Below are 25,020 nucleotides of genomic sequence, written 5' to 3'. Positions count from 1 at the left end.
GATTCTTACTAATGATGCATACAAACATGTCAAATGACCTTAATTTTCAATGGACAACATCAGTCTTCATTACCCTGGGCTTATCTTTTTTACATAGGCTATTCAGTGACTCCATTTTCTTTATAGGCAAATTCATTTTAGTTCTGATATTATGAAAAACCCACAAGAAGATACATTGTGACTTTTCTGTTTTGCAATATATAAGCCCATGTCTGATGTTCAACTAGTCTAAAGTGTTAGAATACAAATTTTGGCCTTTGTCTGCACTTTAGAAATAAAAAATAATTTGATATAGAAATATTTTTAGTCCTACTTTCATTAGTATTCTGAGTATATGAAACACATTTGAGGACTTCTCTTAAACAATTAGTCATGGCAACAAAAGCCTTAGTAATCTAAAATTAGTAGAGTTGATTCTTGTTCTTTACTGCAATGAGTATCAACTAAAGTCTTACGTTGGCTGGCTGCAGTGGCTCACACCTGTAATCCCAGCACTTGGGAGGCTGAGGCAGGCAGATTACATGACCTCAGGAGTTTTAGACCAGCCTGGGCAACATGACAAAACCTCGTCTATACTAAAAATACAAAACTTCCCCGGGTGTGGTGGTGCACACCTGTAGTCTCACCCTACTTGGGAAGCTGAGGCAGGAGACTCACTTGAACCCAGGAGATGAAGGTTGCAGTGAGTCAAGATCACACCACTGCACTCCAGCCTGGGCGACACAGCAAGACTCTGCCTCAAAAAAAAAAAAGTCTTACCTTTAGCTATAATATACTCAGAAAACTAAATTAAAAAGTAAAATTTAAAGATATGTGGAAGGGTGTTAACTAGATCATAGTTTTGGCAGAACTAGTCATTACATAATAAATTATCTTAGATGTTATCTAATATATACCTTTTGTTCTACAGATGAGAAAGTGAGGTACTGAGAGGCAAGTGGCTTGCAGTTAGTGGTGGAAGGTTCAAACCTAACTCGTTATCTGATGAAAACAACATTTTGCACGCTATAGGAATAGAACTATTAAATAAATCAACCAATGCCCTCACATATGCTCTCTTTCAACACTTGTAAGCTGAATGGAAATAGAATCTTCCCCCTATAAACACACCAGAAATAATACAAATAAAGAATACAAAGAAACATTGTAATCCTTCTTTGTCAAACTGCTGAATATATTAATAGTAAGTCCTCATTTTAGCACTGTCAGTAGGTTCTCAGAAGCTGCAACTTGAAGTGAAAGGACAAATAACAAAACCAATTTTACCATAGGCCAATTGATATAAACAAGAGCTAAGTTCCTAAGGCGTATTTCTGGTCACAAAAACATCACCAAACTTCTGAATAAAAAGCAAAACACTGTGAGTATTAAACATTGAAATAATTGTGATCTACACGTACATTTCAGAAAGGTTAATAAAAACAAGTAAGATAATAGGCCTGAGCCTATCGCAGAGGCTCAGGACACAAGGGCGCCACCAACCCTACACAGGATGCCATCCCATCACAGGGTGCATTCACACACACCCACACTCATTCAGATAGGGACCGTGTAGACACATCAGTTCACCTAATGAGAACATCTTTGGGATTTAGGAGGAAACCAAATTACAGAAAATGCTTGCAGATATGGGGAGAACATGAAGAATTGATTTCTTTTTTCTCATTATTGGAGAGAAACAACGTTGAAAGAAACGACATTATTTGAGGACCTGGTGTATATATTGCAGATCCTTAAATTGTGTAATTATAAGCATTGAAATGTCATCCAAAAATACAGCTTCTTTTTAGTTATGAGAAAATCTGTTCTATGTAAATTCTTAGACAGTATAACAGGTACTGCTCAATTGCCCTCCAAAAAAGCATTATCAATTTGCTGTCCTGCCAAGTGGTAAGTTTCCTTACAAAGTCATGAATACTTTTCATTATTAAAACGTTTTAGTATTTTTTCAATGTGGTGTTCCCCCTTGAAAAAAAAAAAAAGGCATGTCAATTTAATTTGTGTTTCATGATTACTCAGTATTAGTGTCTTAGATTTTGTGACTATTTATAGCTCTTCTTCTGTGAATTAGTTGTGCATATGTTTTGCCTATTTTTCTTTTTTTTTTTTCTTTTCGTCTTTTATTTTAGTTTCAAGGGGTACATGTGCAGGTTTGTTACATGGATAAATGATGTGTTGCAAGGGCTTGGAGTACAGATAATATTGTCACCCAGGCAATCAGCATACTATTTGATAGGTACTTTTTCAATCCTCACCCTCCTGCCACCCTCCACTTTAAAATAGGCCCTAGTGTTTATCAGGCCCTTCTTTGTGTCCCTGTGGACTCATTGTTTAGCTCCCACTTATAAGTGATAACTGTGGTATTTGATTTTCTGTTCCTGCATTAATTAGCTTAGGATTATGGCCTCCAGCTCCATTGATGTCACTGCAAAGGACATGATTTCATTGTTTTTTTTATGACCACATGGTATTCCATGGTATATATGTACATAGTGTATATGAGTCCTTGCCACATTGCTTGTTCTTGTTGGCTTTGTGACATATCAGATGATCGTAAGGGTGCAGCTTTATTTCTGGGTTCTCTAGCCTGTTCTTTTGGTCCATGTGTCTGCCTTAGTACCAGTACCATTACTGTTTTAGTTACTGTAGCCTTGTAGTGTAGTTTGAATTCAAGTAGTGTGATGCCTCCAGCTTTTTTCATTTTTTATATCTGCATAGTATTCCATGATGTATCTGTACCACATTTTATTTATCTATCTACTGTTGATGGGCATGTAGGTTGATTCCATGTCTTTGCTATTGTGAATAGCGCTTTAATGAACATACACGTGCATGTGTCTTAATGGTAGGATGATTTCTGTTCCTTTGGGTATATAACCAATAATGGAATGGCTGTGTCAAATGGTAGTTCTGTTTATTTGAGAACTCTCCAGACTGCTTTCCACATTGGCTGAACTAACTTACATTCCCACTAGCAGTGTATCAGCATACCCTTTTCTCCGCAACCTCACCATCATCTGTTATTTTTTTACTTAATAATAGCCATTCTGTTGGTGGAAGTGTAAATTAATTCAACCATTGTGGAAGACAGCGTGGTGATTCAGAAATGCATTTGACTCAGCAATCTTATTACTGGGTATATACCCAAAGGAATATAAATCATTCTATTATAAACACACAAGCATGAGTATGTTCATTGCAACACTATTCACAATAGCAAAGACATGAAATCAACATAAATGCCCATTAATTATACATTGAATAAAGAAAATGTGGTATATATACCCCATTGAATACTATGCAGCCATGAAAAAGAAGATCATGTCCTTTTCAGGGACATAGATGGAGTGGGTGGCCGTTATCCTTAGCAAACTAACACAGAAACAGAAAACCAAATACCACGTTTTCACTTATAAGTGGGAGCTAAATGATGAGAACACATGAACATGTAGAGGAGAGCAACACACACCGGGGCATATTGTAAGGTGGAGGGTGGGAGGGATAGGATCAGGAAAAATATAACTAATGGATACTAGGCTTAATACCAGAGTGATGAAATAATCTGTACAACAGATTCCCATGACACAAGTTTACCTATGTAACAAACCTGCACATGTGTCCCTGAATTTGAAATAAATTTTGCAAAAAATTAAAAAGTATCAAAAGATGTACAGTTATGTTTCCTTTGACATTTGGTCACCCAGTTTACTTCCACAAACTCAGATATTGTGGTTAATTTTAAATATTAAAAAAATAATAATAGCCATCCTGACTGATGAGAGATGGTGTCTCATTTCGGTTTTGATTTGCATTTCCCCAATGATTAGTGATGTTGAGCATTTTTATATGCTTGTTGGCTATATGTATGTCTCCTTTTGAGAAGTGTCTGTTCATGTGCTTTGCCCATTTTTTAATGGAGTTGTTTTTTGCTTGTTGATTTGTTTGAGTTTCTTAAAGATTCTGGACATTAGACCTTTGTCAGATGCATGGTTTGCAGATATTTTCTCCTGTTCTAAAGGTTATCTGTTTCTCCATTGGTAGTATCTTCTGTTGTGCAGAGCTCTTTAGTTTAATAAGGTCCCACTTGTCAATTTTTGATTTTGTCACAATTGCTTTTGGAGTCCTCATCTTGAAGTCTTTGCCTGGAGCAGTGTCCAAAATGGTATTTCCTGGATCTTCTAGGGGCTTTGTAGTTTTCGGTTTTACATTTAAGTCTTTAATTCATCTTAAATTGATTTTTGTATATGGTGTAAGGAAGGGGTCCAGCATCAATCTTCTGCATATGGTTAGCCAGTTATCCCAGCACATTTAATTGAATAGGGGGTCCTTTACCAGTTGCTTGTTTTTGTCAGCTTTATCAAAGATCACATGGTTGTAGGTGTGCAGTTTTGTTTCTGGATTATCTAGCCTGTTCTATTGGTCTATGTGTCTGTTTTTGTACTAGTACCATCTGTTTTAGTTACTGTAGCCTTGTGGTATAGTTTGAAGTTGGGTAGTGTGCTGTCCCTGGATTTGCTCTTTTTGCTTAGTGTTGCTTTGGCTATTCGTGCTCTTTCTTGATTCCAAATGAATTTTAGAATTTTTGTTTCTAATTCTGTGAAAAATGTCATTGGTAGTTTGATAGGAATATCATTGAATATGTAAATAGCCTTGGACAATATGGCCATTTTAACAATATTGATTCTTCCTATCCATGAGCATGGTATATTTTTCCATTTGTATCATCTCTGATTTCTTTCAGCCGTGTTTTGTAATTCTCATTGCAGAGATTTTTTACCTCCCTGGTTAGCTGTATTCCTAGATATTTTGTTCTTCTTGTGGCGATTGTGAATGAGATCACGTTCTTGATTTGGCTCTCAGCTTGTACATTATTGGTGTATACAGATACTGATTTTTGTGCATTGATTTTTTATCCTAAAACTTTGCTGAAGTTGTTTATAAGATCTAGAAGCCTCTGGTCAGAGACTATGAAGTTTTCTAGGTATAGCATCTCTATATTATTCTTGGTATAGTATTTCTGGGTATAGTATAATCTGTGAAGAGAAATAGTTTGACTTCCTCTCTTCCTAATTGGATGCCTTTTATTTCTTTCTCTTGCCTGATTGCTCTTGCTAGGACTTCCAGTACTCTGGTTAAATAGGAGTGGTGAAAGTGGGCATCCTTGTCTTATTCTGGTTCTTAAAAGGAATGCTTCCCCCTTTTGCCTATTCAGTATGATGATGTTGTCTCTGGGTTCATTGCCCATTTTTCTATTACTGTCTATGTCTTTTTTTATTGATTGGCTAATGTTTCTTATTCTGTTATACATGGTACAGATATTTTCTTCTAGTTTGCACTTTTTTGGTTTATGGCTTCTTTCTCCACAGCACATTTTAATTTTACTCTAGTCAGTTGTGTCACTGTTTTCCTAGAGTCTTTGGCATTATGTGTTACAAAGTTAGTTCTTGTATCAATTAGAGTCCCATGAGGAAAGAGAAATCACATAGTAACTGGAATAGGGAAAGTTGATTATTAACCAAACCAGGGATTCGAGTAACAAGATATTGGCTAGTAAGATGTGAAGACATCCTTAAAGAATATAGGAATAGCTATGCCTATGGCTGTAATAGATCATCCCCTTAAGCCTGTCTCCTCCTCATTCCTGCCTGCAGGGCTGAGATCCAGACTTTGTCAGAGCCTAGAGAAGTCGCTGTGGTGCTGTGCTTGCAGAATTTGCTGAAAATCTACCTTCCCAATTTGCAGGAGATCCATCCCCTAGGGTGCATGGGGAGGTATCTTGATCAAGAGAATCTGCTATGAAACTGCCCCAGGAGTATGCTAGGGAACCTAATGGCCACTAGGTGCTGCTGGCTGCATGAACTGTAGGACCCTGATACTGGAAAAGCCACCTGGGATGCAGGAACCTAGAGCTAAAGCCACCAGTGCAAGCTATAAGATCTTGATAGGAAGAGCCATAGAAACCAGGAAGAAAAGCACCTTCAGCATGCAATATCTCTTTAGCACACTCTACTGACAAAGTTTAACATGGTGAGGCCGGGCGCGGTGGCTCAAGCCTGTAATCCTAGCACTTTGGGAGGCCGAGACGGGCGGATCACGAGGTCAGGAGATCAAGACCATCCTGGCTAATATGGTGAAACCCCGTCTCTACTAAAAAAAATACAAAAAACTAGCCGGGCGAGGTGGCGGGCGCCTGTAGTCCCAGCTACTCCGGAGGCTGAGGCAGGAGAATGGCGTGAACCCGGGAGGCGGAGCTTGCAGTGAGCTGAGATCTGGCCACTGCACTCCAGCCTGGGCGGCAGAGCGAGACTCTGTCTCAAAAAAAAAAAAAAAAAAAAGAAAGAAGTTTAACATGGTGCTACCTGGCAAAGGAAAAATATTTTAAAGGCCCAGCTGTATATTCTGTGGAGCAACAGTGAAAGAGGAATTGGAGATAATGGGCAATAAAGTGATAAATTGCACTGATAATCACTTTAGTAAACCTGGATTTTACTCTTGTGCATGATTTGAGATAATCTTAAACAGTATTTTTTTGTACAGATAAAACTGGAAACAATTTAAAGATCTGTCAATAAAGAAATGATTGAATAAACTATGGTACTTCCATACTGTAGATTACTATGCAGCAGTAATAGGCGCATATCTACATATATGTACCAATATTGCAAGCTCTCTGAATCATATTGTTGAAGGAAAGGTGACATAAAATTTTAAACTACAAAACACTACTATATATTACAATATGTATACACACATGCACACACACACACACGATGTATTCAGAAGTAGGAGTCCTCGTAAGATTTTAAGAATCTTTTTATTAACATCCATGTGCAAACTAATATTTAGAATGCTAAAACACCTAATGTATCTTAACTGTATTAGAAAGATCTTCATGCAATTTTTTTGCTCTGTTCTAGCTAACCTTTTAGTTATAGATGGCACAGAAATAAAACTTATCTCAGGCCAAATAATTCAAACCTCAAATTAATAAAATTCTTTGCATTTGTAACTTCACATAATAAAAATCTGTGTGTGTTTTATTGTTCTTTTAGGCAGAGGTTGAAAAGATAATTGCAGTTGCCTGGGACATTTTTCAACCCCTTCTTTTTGGACTAATTGGAGCAGAGGTATCTATTGCATCTCTCAGACCAGAAACTGTAGGTAAGAATTTAAAAGTGTATTTTGTTAAAATTCACCTTTTTTGGTCAACCTACTTACCAATAAAATCTACTTTATATATTCAGTTGAAATATCTCCAGTTGGTATGTGTACAGTGGTTCCTATTGTCAAAATTATATAAAAAGTTAATTATGATCTAAGTTTTTTAGAGTAGTTGGTTAGAAAATAATGCTTGATCATCTAAGACAGTATATTTTACTCATTTAATATTGTTCCTTGTATATAAAAGTGACACTGCTGACCACTACCCAGAAAATTCAGGCCTTACAATTCTTTTTCCAAGGGTAAGAATATTCATCTAGCCTTGTCCTGAACAAGAGCGAGAATTTTAAAGACAACTATTTAATTCTATAGTTTGTACCCATGGGACAGAAATGCCTGGTTGTTCATTAATTATTTTATTTATTCATACATTCAAAAGCCATCATATTAAAACTCTCTTGATTCAAAACACTGCACTTAAAAATTAATTTTCATACATGTACTCATTATTTCCTCCTTTCCTTCCATCACAGTATTCTTCCATCCATACTAGGAATCCCATCTCTGGCTACCTCCTTCCGAATCTTGTGTATGGATTCTTTCCTTTTCTCATACATCATAAATATCCATGTCACAATTTTCTTCTCTTCAGAATTTAGTCTCCGATCTCTCTTATCTTTAAAAAAAAATGCTTCTCTTCTGACACATGCTGCAACATGGATGAACCTTGAGAACATTATGCTAAGTGAAATAAGCCAGTCACAAAAAGACTAACCCTGTATGATTCCACTTACATGAGGTATCCAGAGTAGTCAAACTCATAAATGGTACTTGCCAGGGGCTGGGAGTAGAGGGAAATGGATAGTTGTTGTTTAATGGGTATAGAGTTTAAATTCTGCAAGATGAAAAAATTCTGGAGATTGGTTGCATAATAATGTGAATATACTTAATGATACTAACTATACACATAAAAATCATTAAGATGGTGAATGTTGTGTGTATTTTACTACAATTAAAATAATGTGTATTAAAATAATATGTTAAAATTATATATATATAATTTCTCTATTTCACTTCCCCCCATCTCTACCATGCTACCTCTCTCATCTTCTTTTCAGACTTTTCAAAAGAGGTCACTACATTCCCCTTTCCACTTCAGTTCCCATTTCCTTCTTCTATACATTTTAGCCCAGCTTCTGCCTATCACACAACCTGCCAAGCTCTCACCAAGGTAATATTGCTAAATCCAGTCTTTGCTTTACTTGATCTCTCAGCAGCATTTGCTGCTTTTGACCCTCTAACACTTCTTTATATTAAGTTCTTAAACTTATTTCCCAGTGCTGTTTGAGCCTTTCCTTACACCACATGTAGCTTAAACGCTGCCCTTTATCAAAGTTCTTTCCAAGGCCTTCTGTGCCTCTGGCTCTATATCACTTCTCTAACCTTATCTATACTAGTGATATCAACTGTAAACTGTATAATTCCAAACTATCTCTAAATCAATATATCCAGTTGTTGATTGGACAGCATCACTTGTATGTCCTGTTAAACTTCAAACTCAACTAAAACTTCCTTCTCATCCTCTTCTCAAACTTTCAATGTTTCCTTCTGGGAATGGTATCAACTCTTTATCTTGTACTTCAGGCTACAGATATTTTTGAATACATTCCAACCTTGAAGAAATACCTTTCAACAAAGAACCACAGAACTTTCCTATAAAAAAGCCATCTGACAGATTTACAACAGATCCTCCTGCCATGTCTATCTGATGTTTTATCAACCCTTTGAATTTGAGAAAAGTACTTATCCTTTCTGAGTTTCTGGTTTTTTCAACTATAAAATAATACTTATCCCACAGGTTGTAAGGACTAAGTAAAATAATACATTTAAAGCTTAGTACAGCACTTGGCACAGAGTAAACACTCAACAAATGTTACTTTTTAAAAATCACCCTAATACTCAGGAGTCATCTTAGCTGTACCATTCCTAGGTCCAGTAGCATGCAGCAGCACTAGTCACAATCCCTTGTTTGGCAAATGATGATGAACTTGTCTTTGTCAACAGAGTACTACAGGACTACATGGAGTAGCTGTATATGTTAACCAGGGATAATTGGGACCAGTACAACCATTACACATCAGTATGGTGAAACAGTGGTAGACTGCCAGTGTCTATTCTGATTGGTCAGTGCCCAGCCAGCTCTGATTGGCTAATTCCCTACATACTGGCTCATAAATACTTTGGATATCACTTCTGGTCTTATACCCTGTAAAGAATTATTGACTTTTGGGGTGAAAATATTACTTTTCCCTCTTTTATGCTCTCAGTTTGTTTATACCTCACTCCCTGTATAATCTATGAATTAGTTGTTTATGTTTCTGTCTTCCTCTGACTTTGAGGCAAAGTCTATATATTATACATTTATGTGTACCCAGTACTTAAAGCTTATTACTTATCATTTAATCATATCGTTTAATAAATTCTTCTTACACACATGAAAAAGCATGGTTCTTGCTATAAAGCATAATACATATATAACATTCAAATCTTCCATATAAGAATTCAAATATGCTTAATTTCTGGTTTTAATCTAAGGAAACACCTTATTTTAAATAAATAGCCTGATTGATCCTTAATGTTAATTGTTTTTATATATTCTGCCTAAACATTTTTGTATTTGTAATTTTTTAATGCTTTAAAAATTATTTCTGTTGATGGTTATTTTGAATTAGTTACCATGAGATACAGTTTCTCTCCTAGTATTTTATTATTTCTAAAAATTGAATATTTCTTACAGGCCTTTGTGTTGCCACCGTAGGCATTGCAGTATTGATACGAATTTTGACTACGTTTCTGATGGTGTGTTTTGCTGGTTTTAACTTAAAAGAAAAGATATTTATTTCTTTTGCATGGCTTCCAAAGGCCACAGTTCAGGTATGATGGATAGGATGGCTTAGTATTTTAACTGCTATTTCTGCATGACACCTTGAAATAATGAATCAGAGGGCTTGTTTAAATTTAGTGAAAATAAATAATTGAAATGGATTTATGAAAAGTTTATCCTAATCTATTCTTTAAAACCTATATTTTTTTTGGTATATTCATTCCTTAAATGTGATAGCTCATTAAATTTCCTTAGATCACCAGGGTACAAGTAAAAATCCAGTAAATCCCTATTCTACTAGAAAGCAGTAGTAACAGGAGAGAAGAGTTTGCATTTCATCAGTCAGCACTCTCTAAGTCACCCAAGGAAAGAGTTGTTAACTCTTTTCATGTTAATAGCTTCCAAGAAAAGAATAAAATAGAAATAACATGGCCCCCTTAATGTTTGGAGATATTTTAATGTTAATATGATTGATGATCAGTTGAGCTTGACCAGAGTCTTTGTATGTAATGGAGAAAAGATTTATTGAAAAACAACCTAGAAAGTACTTTATTGATTTCCTAGATTATTAGTTGGTATTAATTATTCAGAACTCACTGAACTTCCTGGCAGATGTCTCAATCACTTAACCGAAAATTTGTGCATTCTAATAAACATGTGATAAATAAAGCTATTATAGATAGGTGCTTGAATTTGTTGACCATGCATTTGTTAGAATACCTATGGTTGCTAATTAAGTTAGAACTATATAGATTATGATTTGTTGCAAATGTGATGTATCTTTGGTTGTATATTTTCAGACTAATTACATCAAACAACATTTAACTGTTTTGTCCCAGATTATTTTATAATTAAATATTCAAATTTCTGTTATTAAGGAATTAAAATCAAGTGTTTTTCACTTAGGAGGCTTTGGGGGATGTGTATGCTCAGTAATTATATTCCAGATTTCAATTATATGCTCTTTGCATTTGGGCATTACTCCAGAATTTCCCCCACCCCATCAGACTTTCAAAAATGTCTGAAACATAATGGCTAAGAGTTCTATAAAAAAGTCTCTGGACAGCAATGTGACTAACAAAACTTCAGGAGTTCTATTGTAGAAGAGAAAGGGGGCATTCAGGTTTTTGTGAGCAATTAGTAGTTTCTGCCATTGTGTCTGATGCACACTTTTCTTTTTCATTGTCTTAGAGGCTTACATTGTTCTCTGTGGAATAAGGGAAAACCAGATTAATTAATACATTTTTCCCATCTGCACTGATAATATTGCATTTTACCTCTACAAGAAACTGAGAATTTTCATAATATTTTCCAATAGATACATTCCAAATAAAATATTTCACCAACTTGTGAGGCAAAGAGTTGACCAAATACCTAATAAAATCAGCTTCAAGTTGTCAAGGTGTCCACTATTTTCATGTTTCATGATGTTTGACAATGAGTTTAAGCTCTAAAGCAATATATATTTATTTAAAATTTAACAGTTTTCAGTAGGTATCACTGCATGTTTTTCATCTTATTTTTTAGTTCCAAATTCCTAAAGATAAAAGGAGATGACCAATAATTTTCATCTTTATTCAGGAAAAACTTAGTACATAGAACTTTATGTTATATTTAATTAATATTGTGAGTCTGGATTTGCTTTGTGTTTTGAAATGTATTTTACTGATATTTATGTAGCCGTACCTTACACAGATAGGTACAAATGAGTCATCAGTATGTTCCCATGCAAGGGCAGAGAGAGTTTTTAAATCATCAGAACCAGCTGAGCTGGGCACAGTGACTTTCTCCTGTAATTCCAGCACTTTGGGAGGCTTAGGAGGGAGGATCACTTGAGACCAGGAGTTCAAGACCAGTCTGGGCAACACAGCGAGACCCTGTCTCTAAAGAAGTAAAAAACCAAAACAAAAAAAACCCTGCAATACACTTTGAAAGAAGACTAAAAGAACTTTCTTAGTTGAGCAAAAAACCAAGCAATTGGCTTTTGCAAACAATAAAAAAATTCATTTTTTAAATGTGCTTATCTTATCATGATTCCATCTTTACCCTTAAACTTTTATAGGCTGCAATAGGATCTGTGGCTTTGGACACAGCAAGGTCGCATGGAGAGAAACAATTAGAAGACTACGGAATGGATGTGTTGACAGTGGCATTTTTGTCCATCCTTATCACAGCCCCAATTGGAAGTCTGCTTATTGGTTTACTGGGCCCCAGGCTTCTGCAGAAAGTTGAACATCAAAATAAAGATGAAGAAGTTCAAGGAGAGACTTCTGTGCAAGTTTAGAGGTGAAAAGAGAGAGTGCTGAGCATAATGATTAGAAAGCTGCTACTTTTTTCGAGATGCACATTGAAATATGTAATGTTTACACTTAAAATGCAGTAGAACCAGAAGTGTAGCTATTTCTTTAAACAGCATTTTTAGCCCTTGCTCTTTCCATGTGGGTGGTAATGATCTATATCACCAACCTTAATCTCTCTACCTTTTTTTTCAAACACCCCTTCATCATCCATCTTAATTTGCATAAGGACATATCTACTTTAATATACTACCACAGTTTACAGTTAACATGGGAAAGACCAGCTTCAGTATCCTCTTCAGCTAGGATTGCTCTAAATTTTAACTTTCACAGTTTCCTGATTCATATTTGCCCAGGCTCTGATGCTTTGAATTGGTTTTGGCACCTCTTTTTTGGTTTTGTTTTTGTTATTAAAATCATAATGCAGTCACTCATGAATTTCTACCCTCGTTTTCCCTGATAATCTGCCTTTTCTCCATTTCTCCTTCCCTTACTACCTTTCTTTAAATTACTGTAACTGATTGGTCCCACCAAAATTTTAAAGTACATGAAGTATCTTCATTGGTTCATCCTCTTGCCACCTCCAGATGTCATAAAACTTTATCCTGCCCCCTAGCTGACCACACAGGTTCCTTTATTTCAACCGCCCATGTGAGTCTACCTTACCCTAAGGAGTGCCCTAATCCAGCCCTTTTTTATTTGTTTATTATGACCCATATCTTTAGGCTCTTCCCATTTCTAGGTGGGAGATAGGTAAGTTTCAAATCTATGCCAGTCTCATGAATATTACATTAGGGTAATGTGCTATAATGAAGAAACAAAAAATACAGTGCTTAAAAGAAAATAGAATTATATTTCCCTCTAATGAAACTGGCTGGCTGGTTAATACTAACAGGGTTACTCTGCTCATGACGTCTGCTCAGAGTCCCATGTCTTTCTATCCTGAGGCTCTGCCATGTCCTAGCTTAGGACATGGCTTAACCTATTTACGCCAGAGTTTGCAAACATTTTTTGTGAAAAATCAGACCTTGGCGATGACCTTGAACAACAGGATATAAATAACTCCCATAGGCTTAGCGTTCTAATAATGGATCACTAGGCATAAATGGGTTAAAAATGGATCTCTACTATGTCTCCTTTCTATCTCTCAAGAAAAATGCAAGTATAGCAATGTATTTTTGAGGAAGGGATGGGGAAGCTGGACACATCTCTTCTCCTACATTTATTGGTAATGATCATATCCAGCTGTGAGGCAGCTAAGTGTTGTCTCTAGGTAAGCATTCATACTCCTAGGAGGAATGAAACATCAGATTTTCGGGGCCAGAGTTTCCACTGTGTTGGATGTTACCATCACTTAGTAGCATATTCTTACATGCAAACAAAAGCTTTTGAAAGACATTGCCTTAAACCAAAAGAGTGAATTCTGTGGCAGGAATTTCAGAAATTGTGACTTGCCAGCAGAGAAAATATTAGAAGAAATACTTACCTGCATAGGTCATATTTGATCCTACTTTGTAACAGGCCATCTCTGCTTTTGTGTATCACTGGTAAGTTCCTCTTCACTCTAGGTCATCTTCTGTGTAATTACTGAAATGATCACATTCACATACAGTTTACAGTTTTTATCATGTTATCTGTGTACCTGAAGTGTTTATTATATACTTGTCATATCCTATCTAAACTCCTTGACCTGGAATTCAAAGTTCATTTTAATCTTGAAGCAGATATTAAATATGTATTAGATTAATGAATTATGAATATCCTAATCCCACCAAGTTGATCTGCGTAAATAAAGCCTGTCCATTCCTCTCTTCATTAGACTTCTGTTTGAGCCCTAATCACCATGGCTTTCACCTCTATTCAAAACTAGTTTAATATTTACTTCTCCTAAATAGCCTTTAATTTTATGTCAGCTTGACTTTGGTTACCCTATGGTGCTGTATTCCTTTAATGTTTATGCTCTTGGTTTGGACTTGATTAATTTATACCAAAGGTCAGATAAGTGTTTTGAACTGAACTTCATTGGTTAAGTGCACTTTGCTGGGGGCACCATAAACTTAATAATCGTCTGGTCCTCTATTTTCCTGGCTTTAAAAGTAGATGCATCCAAAAAATACTTACTGAAAGCTTTTGAGATCCAGGCACATCATCAAGAATAATATTGTCCCTGTCCTTAAGGATTTAACAGTCCAATAGAGACGACAGACAATTAAACAAGAGAATGCAAAACAATATGATAAGTGCTATTATACAGGAACTACAGGGGTGCTAGGGAGCTCATAGCAGCAGTATTCAATCAATCCAAGGGTGGTGGAGTTTAGGCACAGCTTCCTAGAGAAAGTAGGGTATTGGCTGAGGGATGATTAGGACTTAGCCAGCAAAAGGGATGTGAGACCAAAAAGTGTTACACTTCATGCTGTTTCCCAGGTCATCAGTGGCATTTTCTCCAAGTAACAGGCTTGGAATATTTATTAACTTATACAAAATACAGTTAGTATAACCAAATCAGAATGCTGTTGAATATGTTTAGGGCCCCTAGGAAAATTAGAAATGGAAGTCCACAGAGTATAGAAATGATTGAAGGACACCTCAAACAGCCACTGCCAATACCTGTTTCATTTTGCAGGTCATGCAGCAAGCTCTTCTACCTCTAAGAGGGTAGCCACCATCTAAATCTCTGTGACTGCCCAGTGCTGGCCTTTTGACTTCCTCTATTGGATCTCTGAAATTTATGCCTATTCCTGGAAGCTCTTTGTAGGAATTTATTAATTGCTGTAAGACTATGTTGCTGTTATATATCATGGAGCTGGTGAGGTCAAGAATGACAGAGGCTGACCATTCAGCAGGGCTCACCACGTGAAGGCCAGGGTTTGTCGCCACATGGAAAGCCACATCTCTTGACTTGGTTGGTGAACTTAGGGTTAACCTGATAGAGTACTGACCAACCCAACCTATCCCCACTTAAACCACAGATAGAAACAATTACTCTAACTTTTGGGCCCCTTATACATACTTCTGTCAAAGCACATGTAACACTTTTTAAAGTTTATTTACATGTTTGTCTCTTATTAAACCAGCTCCCTATGGGTAGGAACCTTTTCTTAATTATCCTTGAATCCTCAGCATTTTTCACAGGCCATGGAACACAATAGACATTTAATAAACATTTACTGACTAAATCTGAGAATAAGGGGATTCTCTCTCAATATCAGAAAGCTACTTGCCACACAACCGTTTGGATCTTAGTCTGCTTCATCTATCTTAGTCAGCTTGGGCTGCTATAACAAGATACCATACAGTGGGTGGCTTACACAACAGAAACTTATTTCTATTAAAGGTTGGAAGTTCAAGATCAGGATGCCAGCATTGTTGGGCTCTGGCGAAGTCTCTCTTCCTGGCTTGCCAATGGCCACCTTCTCACTGTGTCATCCCATGACGCCGAGAGAGAGCAAGCAAGCTCTCTGGTGTCTCTTCTTATAAGGGTACTCTGATCATATCATGAGGGCCCTACCCTCATGACCTCACCCAAATCTAATTGCCCTCCCAAATCCTCATATTCGAATACATCACATTGGAAGTTGGGGCTTCAACATATAAATTTGTGGGGAAGGACATAATTCAGTCCCTGAAAGAAGTGTCATATGTCTCAGGACAGTATTTTCCTCTGTGGTATTAATTCCCAATCATCTTGATTGACCTTGATGTCCTCAAAATTTCCTCAGGTATACATTTGCAAATGATCTCACCCACTACATTCTTTAAAAATAATATTGATTATTTTTTCTGATTATAAAAACACATTTTCATTGCAGAAAATTTAGAACACAGAAAAAAACAAAACTGAAACTACTTTAATATCAACATCTATTTTATTTTGATTCTTTAAAACTATACTGCAGTTTTGGGGGATGTATTATTTTCAGAAAGATATCAACTGAATTTGTTGGGTGAAAGGCAACACAAATACTTCATATTTGACTTTTATGATGCTATGCAGATTAAAGAATTTTGTTGTATATAATGAATGCTAAGCCTTCATGTTTATATTCAGATATTCATTTTGCAATGAATGAAACAGACAAATCCCTGCCTTCATGGAGCTGTTTTTAAAATCCATTTACTCCCTCACTCAGAATATATTATAACATGCCTACTGTGTGCCAGGTCTTGTGCTAGATGCTAGGGAATACAGTGATGAACAAGATATTCAAGGGCTTGGTTTTCAATAGAACTTGAATTCTAATGGAAAACTGACCATATGAGGAATACAAATATGAACAAGACATGATACTTGCCTTTAAGAACCTTAGAAGGAAAGAAGATATGTACAAATAGCTATAATCCAAGTGAATAATTCAAAAGTGTTTTTAGTGTAGAAGTTGAGGAAATCTTAGAGGAGCTAATACTTGAACTAGATCTTGAAGAATGGAGAGGATCTGGACGGATGGGGTAATATTAGGGAGTAAGGTGAAGATGGGAACAACTAATGTGGGAGGCTGGCATATTTGCAAAGTTTTGAAAACAGTAAAGCCTGGAGCATAGAAAGTGATTAGCACTTGAGACTGATGAAGAGAATTAGAGATAAAACTAGAAAAGAAATTTGGCACTGAAATCATACTAAATAGATCATTGGCCAAATTTTTATTTTTATTGAAGTACTTTCAGAAGTATGAAAATATTTATGTAGAAAGTTTTAAAACTTTTTTTATCATGTCAATATAGTTTTAAAAAATTGCTCTCAGTTAAGATTCTCCTTATTCCTCAAAAGCTTTTGCTTTCTATGGCCTTGTTGCAAATATAATTAATTTACTTAGTTTTAAAATACTATTAATTTTTATAAGAAAGGTTATCAGATAATTATTTAAATTTTTTTATTGGTAAATTTTCATTATATTGTCTCCCAATAAACCACTATATTTTGTCAATGTCTCAGAACATTATATTTTTATATGAATCATTTATGTACCTCTCTGTAACAGGTGGGATTGCTTCATGGCATTTGGGGAGCATGTAATATATTTATAGTTGATTGACTCAAATCCAGCCTGAGCCCTCTGGCCTGGTGAGAATTCCAAAACTCCATTTGTTGATGTGCCCTCCATCTTCCTTACATGGACCTTAAAGCACTTAACCTGTCCAGGAGCCCATTCCTTCTAGAGCATAAGAGTAGTGCCCTGGAGGCAAACAGACTCCTAGCAAAGGTCTTCCTTCCCAGCTCTACCATTTGTCCCACCTCCCATTATCTTTAGGGATCTACCTGCTTTTCCTATGAGTACAAAACATTTCCTTTTCATGAGTACAAAACATTCCCTTAATCCTATAATCATGAAACCCTGTCTACTCTCCTGAAATGAGGAAGAAAATTAAATCCTTGCTGAGATGTCTGTATCACATTGAAGGAGGGAAGGTGTTAAAAACAATAAAAAGGGCAGGGCTGTGGTGGCTCATGCTTGTAATCCCAGCACTGTGGCAAGCCAAGGCAGGCAGATCACTTAAGTCCAGGAGTTCACGGCCTCCTGGGCAACATGTGAAACTCCTCTCTACTAAAAATACAAAAATTAGCCAGGGGTGGTGGCGCCCGCCTGTAGCCCCAGCTACTCAGGAGGCAGGAGGATCGCTTGAACCGAGGAGGCGGAGGCTGCAGGGAGCCTAGATGGCACTGCACTCCGGCCGGGGTAATAGAGTGAGACCCTGTCTCAACAACAACAACAAAACCAATAAAAAGATAATTTCGTTTTTAAGTTACCCAAGAAGGAACTGTAATTTGAATCAGATCTTAGATGATGACTAAGAAAAAGAACACTCCGGTAGAGGAATTAACTTTAGAAAACACAGTGAGTCAAAAAGGAATACAGTGTTCAAGAGTAAACACTGTTTTGAGTGTCACGAGAAACATTAGATAGGAATGGGCAGTTCATCTTTCTAAGAAATTTGCACTTTCTCCAATAACGGTTGTTTTTGTCTTTTATAGGAAGCGTGGATTTTATTCCTGGAAACTTTGGGACTGAAAGGCCAAAGCTTCTGGGTCCACCATCAACGCAGCTCCGCTTTCATTTTTTTCACATACAACTTTCCACATAAGATTTCAGGCGGGGGAAAACAAACAAACAAAAAAGGTTTTATATTGATAACAGTATATTGTTTACTTTGTACACAGTGTCTTTGTTCCAGACACTTGCTATGTCTCATTTATTCTCACACCACCACCACAGCGTCCTTTAGAGATGTGAAGACAACCTCAGGGAGATGATGTATTTGCCTAGGTCCCATAGCTAGCAAGTGACAGTGCTGCAGTTTAAGCTCAGGCCGTCTTGGGGAGAGACCGTGCTCTTTTACCATTGCGCTTCAAGCTGACTTTAGGGGAAACAATCTGAGTTTTGACAAGTTTACTTCTGGCACATGCAGTCCCGAGCACTGCTTTTTGGCTAAAATGCCCAGTGATGTCAACTCTGTCCCTGGATTTCTACAACCCGATGAGTCAATATTCAGAAGAGACGTCAAAAGGAAAGGGTTCAACAGACAGAAAACACACCAGACAGTCCCAGGAGCCCCAGAACCCTGGTCTCTGCCGCGCGGCCAAGACGTCACTTAAACGCGCTGCCGCCCTACCCAGCCCCGCCCCGCCCCGCCCCGCCCCGCCCCTGCGCGGAACTCTAGCCGGGCTTTCGCGTCACTACCCTGCCCTCCTGGGTGGTGCGTGGCTTACACAACGGTTACTGAGCTCCTGGGCCAGCGAGGGCTGCGCAGGAAGTTGTAGGTACGGCCCATTTTTCTTAACTCTGCCCTTCCAAGCCCTTTGGCGCCAGTCCCGGGTCTCCCGCGATCATTCACTTGCGGTAGGCCCCAGGAGGGCCTTTCCTCCCCCTCAGTTCAATGGGATGCTTGGGCTCCTCTCCCAGACGCTGGGAAAATAGCCACAGACATTGTCTCTCCTCTCTGTGATTCCTTTCCTTACTCTCTCATCCCACATCTCTCTTCTTTGTTCTCTCTTCCTCCTGTTTTTCTTATTTTACGAATACTCTGCAGTAAGAAAGAAGAGATCTGTCAGTCAAGATTGACTGCAAAATTAATTTTATTAAGCGTGTACTATTTTACAAATGGTGGATCCCTGCAAATAAACCTTCACATACATGCTCCTGTGATTGAAGATTCTGGGATTGGTTGCCCATCCTGAGAAAGCTGTCTTCCCCAACCCACCCACCTCCACGCCCCTTAATCCTGTTTACTCCTCTTGGCTTTAACCCAGTGGACAAGCACTTCCAGCAGTCCCCAACCTTTTTGGCATCAGGGACCAGTTTCATGGAAGACAATTTGGGGCCGCGCGGGCGGCGGGGGAGGCAGGATGGGATGAAAGTCTTCCATCTAAGATCATCAGGCATTAGATTCTCATGAGAAGGTGCAATTTAGATCCCTCACATGCACGGTTCACAATCGGGTCTGTGCTCCTATGAGAATCTAATGCCTTTACTGATCTGACGGGAGGTGGAGCTCGGGCGTAATCCTCTAGCCCCGCTCACCTGCTGTGTGGCCTGTTCCTAATAGGCCACAAAGCTGTACCTGTCCGCTGCCCAGGGGTTGGGGATCCCTGCTTTAGACCAGTGCTTTTGAAGGAAAAAGGACAGTTGCACACATACTGTGTCTGTCACATCCATCAGGAGTGTTACAAGAGCTCTGCAAGGGACCATACCAGGTCCCTCACTCCCCTCTTTGGGTTTCCTAGAGCCTATGAAATAACAGATTCGGTGATATGGGGAGATAATTAGCCCAGTTGGCACTGAGGGAGGCGACACCCCACTCTCTGATTTTCCTTAGAGATAAATATAATTATTTTTGCAACAGAAGCATGAAAAATAACACTTACTATTGTCACCCTTAGAGAATTCATGCCCCAAATATTTTAGTCACTGTGTGCCTATGTAAAGGACATTCATATTTATTGTCCTCTGGAATTTTTTTTTAACTTACTTTTTAAAATTCTATACAGATTTAGTTAGTACAAGTTCAGTTTTGTTGTGTGGATATATTGCATAGTGTTGAAGTCTGGGCTTTTAGAGTACCATGATTTATACTGCTGTTTTTCAGTTGGCTCTTGTCAGAAGGTCCTGGCAATTACAAGACAAAAGGAAATAGGCAGCTGCTGTAATAGTAACATATAAAGTATCGTTTTTATAGTACTTCTCATTTTGTACTTATTTTCATACTCATCCTGTTTAAACACTTCTGTTGGTTAACGAAATCCCATGTTACTGGGGTGCTTACTAAACACTGAGATTGAACAGTACTTGGAACATAGTGTAATATACATTCAATAAATATTTTTTGAGGGAATGAATGGATGAGCTTCTGAAGAAGCCATACCTTAGCCACTTTTGTTTTTCCTGCACCCAGAGCTTAGTCTAGCAGTAGTAAACTCACCAGTGTGAGTTAAGTAGAGAAGTCAAGTGACTTGCTTAGGGAAAGGCATTCATTATTTTTTAAAGAATATCCTACTTTGTCAGGCATTGTTTTAGGCATTGTGAATACAATGATAAGAAAGACTAGCAAGATCGCTGTTCTTATGAAGCTTAAATTCTAGTGAGTGGAAGATAGAAAATAGGTAAACAATATATGAGCAAGGAATTTTAGATAATAGTAGGCACAGTGAAGAAGTAAAACAGTGTGAAGGTCTTCCTTAAGACTGGGGGAGGGGTTAGTTTAGATTGATTGCTTAGTAATATTTTTAAAAACCAACGATGGAAATATTTGGGATCAGCCTACTACAGGTAAAGGCAACTCCAATTGCAAGAGCCCTAAGGAAGGAAAGAACTTGGCTCCTTCAGGGAACATCATAAAGACCACTGTAGCTAGAATGTGGAGAAAGTGATACAAGATGAGCTTGGAGGGATAGGTAGGAGCCAAATCATGTAAGGCTTTGAATAGGCCATGGAAATCTACCCATGGAATAAGTCTGGAATTTATTTTAAGTGTGAAGAGAAACCAGTAGTGAGTTTGGAGGGAGTGATAGGATCTGATTTACATTTTAAAAACGTTTGTTCTGCCTATTACGTGATGACTGAATCATACTGGGTGGGGAGCAAGTTCTATAGCAGAAGGCAATTGCAGAAATCCGAAGAGGAATGACAAGTTCGGGATAAAATAGCAGAGAAGTAGATGTATGTGAGCTCTATTTTGGGGGCAGAGCCTACAGATTTTGTGATGTTTTGAATATAGAGGTGATGAAAAAGGAGTCACCTCTAGCCCCTAAGTTTTTGTCTTGAGTTTGTGTGGATGGTTATGCCATTTACCAAATGGAAAAGACTAAGGAAGAAAAAGGAGCAGCCAGGGTGGAGTGGGGGGTGGGGGGTGGAGTTTTATTTTGCTTACCTTGATTTTTATATTCTTATTAGAAATCAAAGGTAAGTTGAGTCTTGAGCTCTGCAGAGTGCAAGGAACCAAAGATACAAAGTTGGGAGTCATCAGCATATGTAAAACTACCTAGGGCAAATGTGCTCACAGAGAACATTGCATTGGCTAGTATAAAGCAGAGGAAAAGAAGCAAACAAAGGAGATGGAAGAATAGCCAATGAAGTAAGAAGAAAATCTGAAGAGTGCGGAGACATGAAAGCCAAAACTGGCCGGGCATGGTAGCTCATGCCTGTAATCCCAGCACTTTGGGAGGCTAAGGCGGGAGTTCCAGACCAGCCTGACCAACATGGAGAAACCCCCTCTCTACTAAAAAACAAACAAACAAAAAAGCCAAGACCACAAAACATGGCCAATGGTATTGAATCATGCTTAGAAATCAAGTAAAATAAAGAGATCTGTGCATTGGATTTTGGAAACATAAAGTAGTTTTATGCCTTGACTAGTACAATGAAGAGAAAATGTGGTGTCAAGAAATTGACATAGTACTGCTGGCCGGGCACGGTGGGTGGCTTACACCTGTAATCCCAGCACTCTGGGAGGCCAAGGCCAGCAGATCACAAGGTCAAGAGACCTGGCCAACATGGTGAAACCCCATCTCTACTGAAAATACAAAAATTAGCCAGGCGTGGTGGCATGCGCCTGTAGTCCCAGCTACTCGGGAGGCTGAGGGAGAAGAATCGCTTGAACCTGGGAGGCAGAGGTTGCAGTGAGCCAAGATCGTGCCACTACACTCCAGCCTGGCAACAGAGCGAGACTCTGTCTCAAAATTAAAAAAAAAAAAGAAAAGAGAAAAGAAATTGACGTAGTATTATAGACATCTCAAGACGTTTTACTATAAAAGAGAGCCAATAAATGGAGGTAATAGAGGAATATGTATGGTCAAAGAAGGGTTCTTAAGGATAGTTAAGCATATTTAGACTAATGGGAATAATCCAATAGAGGGGGGTGGAAATGATGGTATAAGAGAGTGTGTATATTTTAGGAGTGAAGTCTTTGAGAAGATAAGAGGGTATGGAATCCAGGGAATATATATAAGTGTTGGCCTTAGGTAGGAACATGAACATAAAATTTTTTTCTTTTTGAGACGGAGTTTCACTCTTGTTGCCCAGGCCGCAGTGCAATGGCACCATCTCAGCTCACTGCAACCTCTGCCTCCCAGGTTCAAGCGATTCTCCTGCCTCAGCTTCCCAAGTAGCTGGGATTACAGGCGCACACCACCATGCCTGGCTAATTTTTTGTATTTTTAGTAGAGACAGGGTTTCACCATGGCCAGGCTGGTCTTGAACTCCTGACCTCAGGTGATCCACCCGCCTCGGACTCCCACAGTGCTGGGATTACAGGCGTGAGCCACCATGCCCAGCCACATGAACATATAATTTATAGTAATAAGAAGGAAGACAGCAAGTATGGGTAAAGATGCAGATAGATGGGTAGATTCAGTGGTCAGAGGTGAGACCTTTCTGCCTGATACTAATACTTTTTCTCAATGAAGATAAGGTATGACGCAAGAATAGTAAGGAGTGAGGAGGAATATTTGAGTAGGAGGTTTAAGGGGAGAAGATAAGGTACAAAATAGTCATTTGGAGGATGGAAAGCAATCAGAATCGTAGCACAGCTGGGCAAAGTTGAGTGGCCATTTGAGATTTGTGGCCCTGTAAGTGAGTGGCTAAGATACAGTGGAAGAAAAAGACAATAGGAGCAAAGGAGATCAAGGAACTGAAAGACTAGAGTGTTGGGTGTGTAGACCACATGGGTATTAGTGGTTGAATTGGTAGCTAAATTAGTATTTGAGCCCAGATATCCTGACTTTCTAGGTCAGAGGGTTACCATTTTACTGTGAAACAGTTCACAGCACTACTCTTTTGTGCCACTTACCTACCCTTTTGGTCAACATTAAACAAAATTGTGGCCTGATTTTTTTTTGGGAGGGTGTCCATACATTCAAATTATAAACTGTTATAGGCTAGTACTTTTGTCTTGTCCCTTTCATACATTAATGTATATTTACTCAATTTTTGGCTTGTTTTCTTTGTGATTTTTAACCATTTCCATCAATATGTATTTATTAAAGTACAAAAGTCTATCTCTTGGATGGTAAAGCGAAGATGAAGAATGAACTTTGGAAATTCTGTAGCATTACAGAGCTGGGATAACCAGTCATAAGGAGACTTGATCTGCATTGACTTTAATAACAATAATAATAATAGACATCATTTTGGATAACCTTTTACATTTTATGCTTTTATTTTCTCTTTATCTCATTTCATTCTTGTAACTGCCTTTTTCAGATGAGGAAATTGAGATGTAGAGAGGTTAAGGGTCTTGACCAAGGACACATACCTAGTAAGTGACAGAATTATTAATCACAGTGTTCTGACTCTAAGTCCCATATTTTCCACTATATTAGTTTGTCTCTTTGCTTTTTACACTCCATTGTATCCAAAGTGATATCAAAGAAAAACTCGCTGGGTAGAAAGTATTGGCTGGTTGGTGGCCTCTTAAAATGCAAAGAATATTTAGTATGTGTTTAAAATCCAATAATTTTTTTTTTTTTTTTTTTTTTTTTTGTTGAGACGGAGTTTCGCTCTGTCGCCCAGGCTGGAGTGCAGTGGCCGGATCTCAGCTCACTGCAAGCTCCGCCTCCCGGGTTTACGCCATTCTCCTGCCTCAGCCTCCCGAGTAGCTGGGACTACAGGCGCCCGCCACCTCGCCCGGCTAATTTTCTGTATTTTTTAGTAGAGACGGGGTTTCACCGTGTTAGCCAGGTTGGTCTCGATCTCCTGACCTCGTGATCCGCCCGTCTCGGCCTCCCAAAGTGCTGGGATTACAGGCTTGAGCCACCGCGCCCGGCCTAAAATCCAATAATTGATGGTATAAATATTTATCTACTATATACTATGTTAGGCAATTCAGATAACTCAGAAATGATTATGGAACTGTCTCTAGTTTAATTTAGTAGGGAAATAGATGAGAACACAAGTCACTAAGAAACATTTCTTGGACTTCTCTCACATTCTAAATGTGCTTCTACAATACTCTATATTGACCACAGTCTGTACACAGAGGAGAATACAGTATCTGTAATATAATGGGCTCTCAATGAATAGTTGTCAAATTTAAAAATGATGACAGTTAAACAAGGAATTAAAATAGTGGGGTGGATGCTGTGATAAGTGTTGGATGCCATGATAAGGATGCATGTTGAAGGTAGTGTCAGGAAATCTTCTGGAAGAAATGACTTCTAAATTGATGAAGCGTTAGCTGGATGAAAAG

The 25,020-nt window shown here is 38.1% G+C and overlaps 2 protein-coding genes across 4 annotated transcripts in view; both read left to right on the top strand.

Moving 5' to 3' along the window:
- Positions 1–19,475, top strand: part of SLC9B2 (solute carrier family 9 member B2) — a 62,965-nt gene extending 43,490 nt beyond the window's left edge. Inside the window, exons 10-13 of one of the 3 annotated variants that reach the window (XM_033214889.1) lie at positions 7,053–7,161; positions 9,959–10,095; positions 12,108–12,331; positions 18,314–19,475. In XM_033214889.1, the coding sequence (XP_033070780.1) occupies positions 7,053–7,161; positions 9,959–10,095; positions 12,108–12,329 (468 nt within the window). In that variant the 3' untranslated portion in view covers positions 12,330–12,331; positions 18,314–19,475. Of the gene's footprint in view, positions 1–7,052; positions 7,162–9,958; positions 10,096–12,107; positions 14,114–18,313 lie in introns of those variants that run through there. The other 2 variants (XR_004438059.1, XM_033214890.1) reach the window with 2 other exon arrangements.
- The window catches only part of SLC9B1 (solute carrier family 9 member B1), a 132,171-nt gene continuing 125,907 nt past the window's right edge, over positions 18,757–25,020 (top strand). Inside the window, exon 1 of the mRNA XM_033214887.1 lies at positions 18,757–19,099. Within this exon, the coding sequence (XP_033070778.1) occupies positions 18,783–19,099 (317 nt within the window). The 5' untranslated portion in view covers positions 18,757–18,782. The remainder of the gene's footprint in view (positions 19,100–25,020) is intronic.

This window comes from Trachypithecus francoisi, unplaced genomic scaffold (assembly GCF_009764315.1).
Source record: "Trachypithecus francoisi isolate TF-2019V2 unplaced genomic scaffold, Tfra_2.0 Lachesis_group1, whole genome shotgun sequence".
NCBI lineage: Eukaryota > Metazoa > Chordata > Mammalia > Primates > Cercopithecidae > Trachypithecus > Trachypithecus francoisi.
Note: the sequence above shows the minus strand (reverse complement) of the source record. Positions and strands in the feature narration are given on the sequence as shown.